This window comes from Pleurodeles waltl, chromosome 9 (genome assembly GCF_031143425.1).
Source record: "Pleurodeles waltl isolate 20211129_DDA chromosome 9, aPleWal1.hap1.20221129, whole genome shotgun sequence".
Classification (NCBI taxonomy): domain Eukaryota; kingdom Metazoa; phylum Chordata; class Amphibia; order Caudata; family Salamandridae; genus Pleurodeles; species Pleurodeles waltl.
Genome location: NC_090448.1, coordinates 479701281 through 479715474, shown reverse-complemented (window position 1 = coordinate 479715474; position 14194 = coordinate 479701281). Strand labels below are relative to the sequence as shown.

Here is a 14194-nt window from a genome sequence, read left to right as displayed (position 1 = left end):
CTGCTCTGCACAGTATCATAGCCTGAACCAAAACGATGATGGAGTTTCTGTTGTTAGCAGTGACGATTCACAGAGTTAGAGTTAGGTTGCATAACAACTTCCTGCACTTGTGTCATTTCATGGTGTGATAACAGTCAAGCTTGGGCTAATGTTGGTTTGGAATGTGAAATAGACGTCGGCATCAGTGGAGCAAACACTGGCATCTGGGTGGTGGTAACTGGCATGAATTACGGGGCTGGTGTGGAAGTCTGTAATGGATTTGTAAGGACTCTGCAGCAGAGCCCAAAAAGACAGGTGGCACCAGGGACAGACCTGCAGACTGTAACCTGACTGCAGGCCTCTTTGAAGGCCTTGATCTGCTGCAGGGTTGATGATGGCTTGGGAAACTTGTGCACGTCAGGCCAGTGCTGGAATCAGATAAGTGACTGGTTACTTTGATGAAGTATCATTTACATCTTGACACCCTTGGGTCTTCTCCTTGGAATCGGAGTGGTGGGATGGAGTTGAAAACTGCTTCGCTTTTATGTTTGTGTTTGGACTTGGATTTACTGGACGACTTCAAGCAGAAGTGGATCTGTCGTGTTATTGGCCCTGTGACTGGAACAAACCCAGGCCCATGACCAGGACCTACACGAAGGCCACAACTTGTGCTAGGTGACATACAGCTTTGCCTTAGAGTCCCATTCCAAGCCAACCAACTACAGGGACACCTTGTGCAGCTAAGATAAGAAGTAAAGAAGCTAAAGCCTTTCTCCATGGCAAACACCATCTTCTGTCTCAACTGCCTAGGAAAGATGCAGCACTTTTTCTTCTTTTTTTTTTTTTATAAATTAAAAATGGAAAAATCTGAATATGTGAAAGTGCTAATACGATTGACAGATTCCGAATTCTAAATTATGTTAAAACCAAACTGATTATGTGATTCTGTCACCTAGTCTTTCCTACCTGACTTGGCCTAGCATCCCAAACAAGCATTTGCAATGCAATAGATCTTGCATTTTTTGAGTTAGAGCTATTGACATTGTAAATCCATAACTGGACTTTTCTTGCCACATACATTGGTCAGCCCTGCCTCATAATTTCGTCTTTTCCTGCCATATAATTCCAGTGGCCCTGCATATAACTAAAGCACTTCCATTTACCTCCTTCCTCTATCTGCAACAAAAAATGCATATGTTGCTATTTAGAATCCTTTTTTAAATCTGCCATGCTGATTTCAAAGGAATATCACTTTCACCACCCCGTTTTCAGAGTTTGTGGCTGGCTAACACAATTCCCCACAAGACAGCCACAGAGGAGAAATAAACTAGAAGGGTCACCCAAACATATCAAGAGTGTTTAAACAGTCATAGTGTAATAAGGATGTTAAGTTGCCTGAATCATGGTCAAAATTGTAATAAGGACAGATTATTAAAACATATCAAAATATAGCATAAACCTTTATCAGAAATACACTTTTGGCATTAGTCTCTAACGCTTACAACACCATAACAAAAATATAAATTGTAAGAAACATGGTCATGTAACCATATTGTTAGGCCCTAAAGGGCATAACTCCATAAAAAACAAGTGAGAGTAATGCAATAAAATGATATATTTAGCACCTAGAGGGCATGGTGCATTACACATTTTCAAGGCTAGCAGAGCTATTGCAATGATATAACAAACAAAGCCCATAAACATAATTTCTCTCATCTGTAAAACAAAAGCTCCACCCATGAGAGAGCTTAAAATGATAAAGAATGGTGGTAGGGGTTATTAATTTGGAGTCTCCACTAAAAGTGTGGGGACCACAAGATGATGGTGACAGAAAGAGCACGTTGTGCTGAACATTTTGGTGGTGGTCCAATTGTCCTACAGAAAGATTTTTAGTATGTTGATATGACTGAAATTCTTAGAACAGCCCCTAGAGAACAACACAATGAAAACAGTATATTTAAGAAACATGCTTGTGTAGCTATATAGTTAACCCCTAGAGGCCATAACCACATACAATGGTATTAAATAATGCAGTGTAACCATATATTTAGCCCTTAGAGGGCGTAGTACATTACACATTTTCAGGAGTAGCATGCATATAGCAAGGATATTACAAACAAGACTCTTAACACAAACTACTCTCAGCTGTAAAACAAAAGTTCTAGCCATGAGAGCACAAAAAAAGGAACTGAATGGTGAGAGGGGTAATTAATTTGAGGTCTTCACTAACATAGTGCAGGGACCCAGAGATAATGTAGACAGAAAGAGCACGTTGTGCTGAATGTTTCAGTGGTGGTTCCATTTTCCTCAGACCACCACAGGCTGAGTTATGGGCAAAAATATTTTGTAAAAGTAATGCCCTCCAAAGAATTATGGGGCGAGTTTCCTGAGTGCAGTGAATATTGTAGTACCAGCTCTCTGGCTGTGCCGGGAGAGTCACTTTCACTTTGAGGATTTCTGTTTTATGTAAAGCATTTACCAATTTCAACTGTTTTAAGGGGAGAGTCACAAGAAATGGCTCTGATTTGGTAACTGTGAACAATGTGGGCAGCGCTCCAATAATGCTGATAGAGTTCACCCTGTTGTGCCTGTTCGCGCTGTGAGTGCCATGGCCGCCAAGCAGCACGGAGTGGAGAGACAAAAGAAAAAAGAAATAGTTCGCCCACGCCGAAGTATATTGACAGTCGTGCAATAATCCATGTAACAGGAGCAAGTCTGCAAGGCGTGACAAAAACAACCTCAAGGCAGGACACATATAAAACATTTACCAATGATGTCAAGCGATTTTTGAAAGGCAAGCTCACAAATGAGTGAAAGGGATGGGTGAGAGATGGGCGTGGTTAAAAACCCACTACACTTACAACAGGTCAAAGCGTTTGCACGCTCGACCTAAAAATGTCTTCAATAGGAGAAGTATCCTGACCTCAGGATCGAAAAACGATGCTGCTCTCGGTAAAAGAAAGCTGATATGTTAAGGACTATTAATAAGGAAAAAACAGCAACCACTGAAAGATATCGTTAAAATCTCAATAAGCGTATGAAGTAAAAGGCACTATCTTAAAAGTTAAAATTTAAAAAAAATTCTTTGATTACAGTACATCATTACTTTTTGGCAGAAAAACAGCTGAGAGACATGCCCAAACAAATTAATACTGTACCCTTGTGGACAACTGAGGGAAACGCTGTGAAATAAATAACATCTCTACCCTGTCCTTCATCATACAGAGTCTGTGGATCAACTCTTCAAGCCCTCACTGGAAATACGTCATACAGGAGAACTAAGAAAAAATGCCAGTAAGGCACAGAAGCACTAAAAGCATGTTCAATCAGGAGAGAAGTATGAGTGCTCTGCACATTTTACAGACATTCCACCTAGTACAAGTGCTGTTCGCGCGCTGATGTGTGTGGAAGCTTTAGGGGGCACAATATATAAGCTGGCTCCCGAATTGGAATGTACGATCCTAGCAGATATCTTACAAAGTGTTATAAGATGAAAACAATCCACTAAGGCATTTCTACCACAAGACAAGGGAACCAAAGTAACAAGTCAAAATGTATAGACTTCCACAGAGAACCGTAGTGAAAAGGGACGTTTGTTCTTTAACTAGAGCCCCTCAGCTGAGAGAATATTCATTAAGCTCTCCAACAACACAGAGAAGAGACAATACTGATCACAATGAGTTGATAGGCCCCGAAATGGACCCTTGAATATTATTTGGCTGAGCTGATTTCAGGTGAAACAGAATCAAAATGAGCTTGTTCTAGGGATATGGTTTTAGATCCAACAAAGTCTACAAAAGTGTATTTGTCTATGGCAACATCTCATTCACAGCCTTTGATTTAGGAAAAGATGAAGGCACAAGGTATTGATGTAAGTACAAGGAATGAAAAGAACGAAAATACATGTTGAAGAGATCGGCTCATGGCTGGAGTAGGAAAGAACAATATCCAAGAGAAGAGCCATACTGTGCCAATTGTATTACGTCATCGAGACAGAATCAGGAACACTTGGGGCACATATAGTGAAACAAAGGTGACCAAAACCTTCTGGAGAGTGGCTCGAGTTATCTTTAACATGGAAGTCTTCATTGGCCAGCTATTTAAGTAGAGATGAAGATCCAGAGCCAAACTCCAAAGGCGAGTAACAAAGATTATCACCACCTTGAAGGATGAAAGGCTAAGGGCCTGATTCAGATTTCGGCAGACGGTTACTCCGCCACAATGGTGATGGATAACCCGTCCGCCGAAAAATAAATCCCATAGGAAATAATGGGATTTATATTTCGGCGGAGGGGACATTCGTCACGGTTGTGACAGAGTAACCAGTCGGCCGAAATCCAAATCAGGCCCTAAGTCTGTTCTTCTGGGAGCCAGAACCTCCCAAGTCCCCATACCACCAGTATGGCAATGCATCAATCACTGTCTCTCTATTAGGTAACACTACTCATGCTGGAAAAGGTGTCAAGCATGACCTCTCAGAGCCTGCACTTCTAACCAGCTTAATAGGAAACCGTTTCTTACTGCAGAACTCGGGAACTGAAACAAATGATCTCTGTATAGCAGGTGCAATACACAGGGCCTTTCATATGGGAGTGTCTCCATTTCGTACAATATGACGTCTGCAATGGAAATCATTACTTTTCCCAGAATGTTATCTCCGTGGGGCTTCACATTTGATTGCTAATGTGGTTGCATTCAGAGTGAGGCTTACCTAATTTATTATAAAGCAGGTATGAGGCAACTCATCCTATTTTCGATCACATTTTATGCAATGTTCTTAAAGTTTGAAATTCACACTTTATCTAAGATAAATGTCTGCAATGGTTATTACAGACATACACAAACATAACCTGTAGTGAATCTCAAGTGAACACAAAGGGAATCATAAAAACCAAAGGAGCACTACAGATGGTGACAAGGTGCTCATGTATTGTGCTTATAACATGAATTGCAACAGTATTATTTTCTATTATTCAGATGTTTTGACCATATGATACCAATGAGAACTACAGTTTTTCTATAATTATACTCCCAGGTTCTTATGGCTCTAAGGCAGACATCTTCAAACTGTGTGGCACACCGCTCTGTGGGTCTGTGGATGTGTACCTGGGTGGGGGGAGGGGGCAGGAGCCCGCAAATTAATCTGTAATTAGTTATAAATGAAGATAGCCTGGAAGCGCAACAGGCACATGATAGACCTGGCATCCATGGTGTGGTCTCCCCTGTCTTTTTTGCCTCTGCTTCCCATGTTTTGTCTGTGTGCTGGACTCTGATTTTGCTGTGTTTGATACTCTGGGCACTTTAATAGTGCTAAAGTGCAAGTGCACATGTGTAAAATTGTATTGATGACTGGGTTTTTCATGATTGACTTTTGATTTACTAAATAAGTACCTAGTAGAGTGCCTTAGAGGTGTCCTGGGCCTGTAAATCAAATGCTACTAGTGGATCTGCAGCACTGGTTGTGCCACCCACATTAGTAGCCCTGTAAACAACAGTTCAGACCTACAACTGTAATGTCTGTGTGTGCAGTTTTAAACTGCCAATTCGGCTTGGCAAGTGTACCCACTTGCCTCGCCTAAACCTTCCCTTTTTATACATGTAAGTCACCCCTAAGGTAGGCCTTAGGTCGCCCCAAGGGCAGGGTGCAGTGTATGTTAAAGATAGGACATGTACTTGTGTGGTTTTACTTGTCTTAACAGTGAAATACTGCTAGATTTGTCTTTCACTGTTGCAGGGCCTATCTCTCTAATAGGTTAACATGGGGGCTGCCTTTAAATATCTTTAAAGTGCAAATTCCCTTTGAGAGCAGAGAGAAATGTGGGGTTTGAGGTCTCTGAACTCACAATTTAAAAATACATCTGTTAGTGAAGTTGGTTTTCAGAGTGTTAGTTTGAAAATGCCACTTTTAGAAAGTAGACATTTTCTTGCTTTAACCATTCTGTGACTCTGCCTGTTTGTGGATTCCCTGTCTGGGTCAGTTTGACAGTTGGGCTGTTTGCGAATCTCCTCTAGACAGTGACACAAAGGGAGCTGGGGTGTAGCCTGCATAATCTGATGAGCCATCTGGGCTGGAGTGGAGGGAGGAGTGGTCACTTACACCTGAATGGGCTGTGTCTGCCCTCTCTCAATGCAGTCTCCAACCCCCTGGTGTGTGTTTGGGGCCTGGCCTGGGCAAGGCAGGATCTGGTAAACAACAGATATTTTCCTTTGAAGTTGAAGGCAGAAAGGGGTATAAGAATTGAACCCAAAACCCCAGACTTTTAGATCACTTCTGGATTCAAGAGGAACCTCTGCCAAGGAGAAGAGCTAAATAGCTGAGAAGTGCTGCCGCTGCCTGTTACTGTGACTGTGCTTTGTTGGGCTTTCCCGCAGTTGCTGCTTCTGCCTGTGAAAGGGGACAAACAATGGACTTTGTTGTGCATTCCTGCTTGAGGAGAATGTCCGAGGGCTTGAACTGAGCTTGTCTCCTGTTCTGAAGTCTCAGGGCTATCAAAGACTTCCTTTGTCAGCACCTGGACTTTCTGCTGAGACTCCTGCCCTGCCAAGTAGTACCCTATTCAGTCCCTGAGCCCTTGAAAGGTGAAGTTGGCAGAACAAGAGCTGAAATCCACACACAGAACACTGTGCAGGGAAAATTTTGACGCACCATCTGAAACGCGACTGATAACCGACGCACCGACGGCTTTGCAGGTAAAATTGATGCTCTACCTGCATTGCGGTTGGGAGATTGACGCCTCGCGGCTGAAGAAACGACATGCAACACCCGATTGCGGCTGCTGATAACGACGCAAACCCCAGGCAGCACGGTTTTTCTAACACTGTGACTGGATTTCCCACACATTGTCCCTCGGCGTCAAAGTCATCCCGACCCTCCGTGGATCTGAGGTGCCCCATTCAGAAATCGACAGAGAAGAAATGACGCACGGCCTCCCTTGCGAGGAAGGAATCGACGCATCGCTGCCTTTTCCGATGCACACTGCCCGTGCAGCTTTATTTTTTACGCTAACCAGAACCTTTGTCCAAAAATAAATTCCATTGTTTTCTATAGAGTAAGACTCTTATTCTTTTGAAAATTCCTAGTTTGACTTGTGTATGTTGGATTTTTGTTGTTTTGGTCTTGTTTGATTTAGATATATGTTGCCTATTTTTCTAAACTGGTGTGGTGTCCTTTTTGTAGTGTTTTCACTGTATTACTGTTTGTGTTGGAACAAATACTTTACACATTCATTCTGGGATAAGCCTGCCTGTTCATGCCAAGCTACCAAGGGAGTGAGGGGGGGTTTAATCAGGTTTGCTTCTCCTTTGCCCTGACTAGCGTGAGGTCCTTGCTTCGACATGGGGGTAACTTGACTGCCAACCAAAGACCCCATTTCTAACAGCACGTTTCCAGGATGATTTCACTAAATGCAGCAGTTAAAGTGCATAAAAATAGTGTGTGAATTGTACTACTGAGTGGCATGGGGCAGGGGCAGTGAGTGTGGAAATGGAGGCAAAGACATGGCTAAAAAGAAGAACATTTCCTGCATTTTATTGTATTTTTTCATCTCTAGGTAACTGCATCTAAATAAAAACGCACACACCTCAAATTAAAAATAAATGCAAGTTTAACTAATGAAAGGGAAATATACTCTTATCGTTTGAAACCCTCGGCTGGCTAATGCAATCACTGCAGATGAGTGTGTCTGTGACAAGAGTCACATAATTAAATCGCAATTGGTACAGTGAGGAATACTGAGTTGATTTATAGTTCTATGAGGTCCCAGTCTGTGACAGAAAGCACTGTGAATGTCATTATTTTTAAAGTTGTCTTACATAGAATAAAACAGGCAGCTGCCAAGTAGTGCTTAAGCTAAAACAAGTGCTTTAAATTTATACATTTTAGTAATAAGCATTCTGACTAAATCTAGTGCAACTATTTTTATGTGTGTCCACTAAGCACTTCTTTTAATGGGCATATGTATTACCTCTCAAAAAGAATAAATATTTGTCACCTTGAAGCTTTAAGTGCCTCCGTTAATTAAAAACGTTACTGGCTCCAAATATTATATTTGGTGACTAACCAATTCGACACATTTACATTTCTTTTAGGTAGCCAGCACTGTTTTGAGAAGGCAGGTTTATTTTTTTGTTTCCTATTCATCTCGCTCTCTTTGCTTCATAACACAGGAGGCCCTCTTCCTCCTATCCTCCGTGAGTGGCCACTGGACCCCAGTTATGGTGGTCTTACTATGAAAAAGAACATGCAGGTGCATTTTTCTTGCTAGCTTTACGGCCCAGGTCACCGCTGCTGTGGACAGAACAGGGCCCAAGCAACAGGGGGTGGAGGTCTACATGCGGGGTTTTCCTGTTAAGCGTTTTTTTTTTAAAGACAAACCAGCAGAAAGCCTGCTTTGGGCACGTGGCCTAGAAGAGATGAGCAGAGTAGATAGCCTCCTTTGCAGAGCTGTATGTATCATCGGTGCTGCAGCTGCATTAGAGTCCCAGAACATAGTCGATGTGCAAATATTTCTTTCAGCCTCGGAGCAATGACCCAAGAGAGGGGAAAAATGAAGCAGAGGAGACACCATGATTTGCGCATCAGAGACATGAGAGGGGTGATTAAAGATGCGAGGGAGAGTAATGAAGTGAGACAGGAGCACATGTTTTTAACAATGCGCAGAACCAAAAGTCTGCGTCACAAGGCAGTAGCTATCATTAGTGAAGCAGGAACAATTAACCGCGGGGCCCACTGCATCACAAATATGAATGCTTTTCTATAAAAAATGGGCACTGGGGCTCATTTACTTACTAGCAATAGGGCAGATGGCATGTTTGGCATAAAAAAGGGGGCAACATGTAGTAGCTCATTTTGATTTTTTCAAAAAGAGAAAGAGCTTGTTTCAAGATTGAAGTGATGGTCAAGCATGGTGAGGAATGAGTGAAAGAAGACGTGGAGATAGCCTGCTTCTTGGGGTTACAGCCATCATTACTGAAGGAGGTGGAGTTGCACTTCGGCCCACACATTCCAATTATGGGGAGTAATGTTTTTGGTCAATTCTGTTTTGTTTGATTCTGTTGCTCTTTTATAAGCCTCATATTTAGTGTGGATTCCGAGCAACAGAAAAGCACCCCTGAAATAATCTTGTGATCCCTGTCCCCTGCGATCAACACTACCACACCTGAAGTCCTTGCCATAACGCTATGGAGGAGGAGGAAACTTCAAATGTTTTGCTTGGGGAGGTAGGGGTAGTGGGGGTTGGGGGAGTCTCAGAGCAAAAGGTTTGAAGACCTCTGCTCTTGTGATTGAGGTATAGAAATACAAGTAGTGGCACACAATATTTTACCTAGCAAAGAAGATAACAAGATAGTGAACTTACTGTTAAGAATGGATGCCTAGAATTCTGTAAAACACGGTTTTCAGTGAGTGTATGTGCTACTTCATCCTAAAAAAAAAGAAACAGATTTCAAGAATAAAATCGTCAAATTAAAATGTGGAAAAGGACGGACAAATTTATTGTAAAAGGACACAGTCAATAGATGTCACACCTACCTTTGCAACAATAACTTCTTTCTTTAAAATTTTCATTGCGTAATAGCGTCCCGTTGCTTTTTCCTTCACTAAAATGACCTTTCCAAAAGTGCCTTTTCCTAAAAGTTTCAGATATTCAAACTCGTTCATAGTCTGCAAACAGGGAAAGTAAAATGTATTTTCATTACAAAGCCATATGAAGTTAAATGTATTTTCAACACAAAATCATATGTTTTTGTTTAGATGAATTTAGTTTGGTTCAGTTCATCTGTGTGATACATACAGATATGTTCCTTAAAATCGAAACAATACAAATTACGTGTAATACTTTGTTTCAATGTCAAGCAAATTATATTAGAAACGAACCCAAAGCTCTGTACATAGAGCTCACAAAATATACTCTCCAAGGCTTCAGTATTTTAAGAAGTCCATGGAGTCTATGCAAACAGAGCTGTTAAAGAACACATCTCCTTGAATCAGAATTACTATCAACTATGTGTAAATATCATGTAATCACAGTAAGATGTGATTTTTAAATATGTGTAATGTATATAAATATTTTGGTCACAATTATTTTACATTGCTAGCGAGGGGCAGATTACGGAGAGCTCAGAAATAAAGCTAAGGGTGCGTAAGGTGGAGCTTCTCCATCTTCTGTCCAGAGTTCTCATCTCCTTCTAGAAAAAAAAATTGAAATGATTTGGCAAAATGTTTTCCTCTGCTGTTTCTATGCCGAAAAAACATAATTTTCCTTTGATTTTGTAATAGTGTCTGCATTATACTAGGGGATGCTTAAGAACTCAAACAGTTTCCTAAATTCATTATACAAAGTTATTAAGATCAGGAAAACACTCAAAGGTGGCAGGTGACAACACCTGGATACTGACCCTTCAAAAAATCATTATTTTGGCACAATTAATCCTATACAAGTATCCTACAGAGAATATAAAAGCTATGTTTGCTAACAAGTGAGCACGTCAAACATTCACTAATCCAGCCTTTACAAAAATACATAAACACAACAACTGAACCTGAACATACATAGTTCACCACACAATTTATTTTCACTTCATCAGCTTTCGTAATGTTTATCTCCCCCTTGCGCCTCCTTATAGGAATTTTAGCACTTGCTACCCAGACAACTAGAACATTGATTCTGTACTTAAAAAACTAACTGGTGATTAAATATTAGTAAAAAATAAAAGTGAATTACCTAATTTGTCTTATGTGGACTCTGATTCGTAATTCGTAGACAACAAGCAACTAGTCTAATGCAACGTGTGTGTATATATATATATATATATATATATATATATACACACACACAGACACACACATATGTGTGTGTGTAACTGACGTTGTTGTTTTCTCTTCTGCATGTCAGCAAGCTGACCGCCTTCTTTCTTTTGCATATCAATAGAGAAGACTGGCACCTTCTAATGAACTTAAAAGTAGTGGTCGACCATTGCAATAGGTGGAAGCGGATTCCACAAATTAATAATACTGCTTTATAAACTTCCTTTAAAGAAACACAAATGTGATACGTATGCTATTTTAGATTGACTAAGTTGTTAGGTTGGCCAAAGTAGGCCTAGCCATGTTTTCGAATTGAACCTTTAAAATGCTCATGAGCTGGAGAACAGAAGAGCATGTAATCATGTTTTGTCCTTTACAGACTGTGCACCAAAGAGCTTCAATTGTGACCTTCCCTCTTTCAGTAAATATATGAAATTGAGTTAGTTCCGTTGCCTTACTAATACATTTATAAAATGTATTATTTTTCAACTGTATACAAATTGAAGGCCACATCATTCTGCCGAAACGGAGATGCTGTTTGTATTTAGAAATGTGCTATTTTCAAATTTGACTCCTACCCACTGACTTCACAGTGGCTAGCTACCTAAATATACAAAGGACCTGGAGGAGAATACATGAAAAATGGGAAAACATTCCCCAAAGTCGGTCAGCACTAAAACTCTTTGGAGCAAATTAACAGGTCCTTTGACGCTTCAAGATACAGATCACAAAAACAGAATGTAATGTTTTCCTAATTAAGGCAACAAAGCGCAGCCTTCTGGCATCACAAGTAGGAAGGTCCAACTAGGATCTTACAACTGCCATCTCCCTTAATGAACAACAACAGAGCCAAACAATATAAAACACAAATACAAAATGCAATTAATCTCAGTTCGTAAAAGAACAATGGCAATAGCTTTTGTTTATGTCTTTGGTCATTCATTCTAAGGCCGAAGTCTTGTGGCTTTCCATGCTACATATATAAAGGAAGTTGCAGGCGAGAAGATCGTCTTTGAATCTGTCCATAACATAAGACAGAGCCTCCCTGCAGCGTCTAGTCTTGTGTTCTATAAAGAGAGGCCGCAGATAAAATCTCGCCTGAAGCAATTTCGCGCAAAGTGCATGACTGTTTGTTTCAAATACGGTAACATAATGTAAACGTCTTCACCGTTCATTCAGGGCTTTAAAAAAAAAAAAAAGTGCCTGAGCTTGGACAGCACCCCAATTACATCACATTGTTCCATGTGATTTATTGCCCACCCCACCTGTGGATGAACATTAATGGGGGTGTTTAATCTCTAGTTCTCAGTGATGTACTGTCTCACCAGTCACGATACCACTAAGATGCCAAGACATGTCATCTGCTTTCTTCAAAATCCTAATACCCCCTTTCTGGCTCTTCATCGAGAAGGCCTGATTGAGTAGAGATGTTGTGTGTGTGGTGTGATAGTCTGTTTCCCTACGTCCGCATCATTGAGTAACTAGGCACAGCAATCCATCCAATTAGGACAGTAATATACAATAACACTAAAAATGAAATTGTTCATATTTTCAGTGGGTATTCTGAAAAAGTGCCACAGATAAGGCCCGAGTAGTTCAGTATTTACAGAAGCATGGCAGCGGGTGAATGTGCTTAAGAACATATACCACAGCATTTACCCATAAACCATAATCCAGACCCATAACATCAAATCAAAACTATGAATGTTCAGGCTTGGTTCTGCGATGCCAGATGTGCAGTGGTTCAAATCACACACTATGCAACTCTACATAAGAAATCCTGGACATATACCTGTAACTGTAGCGATTATCCAGTAAGACTCCAGACAAAAGCAATTTTTTTTATAACAAACACAGAGAGAATACAGAATATTCGCAACACAGCAGTTCTGCGACCATTTGTAACCTGATGCAGTATAGTACAACAAGCATCCATCACAGCATATTTGAAAATCATGGACATAACTACGCAACCTAATCTCACACATACAACACATTAAAGTTTAACACCTGTTTTGTCTTCAACATAATACTTGCACTTATAGGATAAACAAAAATACATCTGTGTATACTGCCCAAACACATGTAATCTCAAACACGAGAGTAGGATGGCATTGTACTGTTTTCAAAGCACATTGACATTTTAAAGTACCTCATTGTAGTGAAATATGTTTTTTGACCACTGCCTTTGTTTTGCACCACTTTACAACTGGATTAGCTGTCCAGTGTTTATCAGTTACAAACTACATTTTGTATTCAGTTTAGCCTTAGATTCATTCTGTCTATTGACTTTATCGTAGCATTAGACACTGCCATGTTAAAGGCTGCCCGTAATTTTCCACATTGTAAACTGTGCATTCTGTCTTGTTTTCATGCTTTTTCTCACCAAGGGCTTTGTTTGATAAGGATGTACTTAGAAAGCATGGAACAGCCTTATTTTAACTTTACATCTTGGGATTGTGGCCAAACCCTAATGTGTTATTTTCAAAGCATACCTAAACTAGCCAGCATGTTTGTATTGCAAAATGAGGGTTTTTTCCACAAAGCTCCTTTGGGTTTTTAAGATATAAAAAGACCCAGTGCGACAGTGAGGGTTGGAGTGGCCTCAATCAGGATTCAGACGTCGAATGGCTGTTATAGAGTTCCCGTGAGGGCAAAGACCTCTCTTTCTCTCAGTCGAACGGGGTCATCGGCTTGCTGGAATGAGAAAGATGAAGCACCTGACAGCCCTACGGTGATGCATTTTTAATTCATTATTTGCTTTGCATTATAATAAAGATACATATATTTGCTGTGTATATTGCAGTGGAGAATCATTTTGGTATGTTTCCTTTCATTGCTGTGACTATTTTTAAACGTGTGCTTTCAACATGCTAATCTCTTTTTAGGAACCTTGCATAGTGAAATAATTAATGTCTTCTTTGGATTAAGAAATGCATTCCAGAGATTTTTGTCAGCTCGGTCATTAGTGAAAAGCAGAACACCCATACCACTAACTAAATACAGCCATGTAGTCAATCCATCTTTACTGCATGGTCCCCAAGATTTTTTGTTTTCTTTTCTGGACCCCATTTCTGCTGGCACTAAAACTCTAAAACTCCATGCACTTTACCCTAGTTAACCAGCAGTAAAGTGCGTGTGTGCCTCTTTTAAACATGATAACATTGGCATACTCCTAATTGGCATATTTAACTTCCTTACAAATACAGAGTATATGGAACAAAGTGTACCCATACCATAGAAGTTAAATGTCACTAATGGACTGTAGCACCTATTGTGGCATCTGCTACATTGATCATGCAAACCTGGCTTCAAGCTTACAACTGTAGCCTGAACCTAGCAGCAGTGTAAAAAAATGCAACTCATTTTTCAAAATAAAGTTTTTCGAAAGATCCTTATTTAATATTAAGT

At 40.4% G+C, this 14194-nt stretch overlaps 1 protein-coding gene across 3 annotated transcripts in view; it reads right to left on the bottom strand.

Moving 5' to 3' along the window:
* The window catches only part of AKT1 (AKT serine/threonine kinase 1), a 416301-nt gene that overhangs the window by 130505 nt on the left and 271602 nt on the right, over nt 1-14194 (bottom strand). For all 3 annotated transcript variants that reach the window (XM_069207320.1, XM_069207318.1, XM_069207319.1), the window contains exons 6-7: nt 9509-9640; nt 9336-9401 (exon numbers count right to left, since the gene is read on the bottom strand). In XM_069207320.1, the coding sequence (XP_069063421.1) occupies nt 9336-9401; nt 9509-9640 (198 nt within the window). The remainder of the gene's footprint in view (nt 1-9335; nt 9402-9508; nt 9641-14194) is intronic.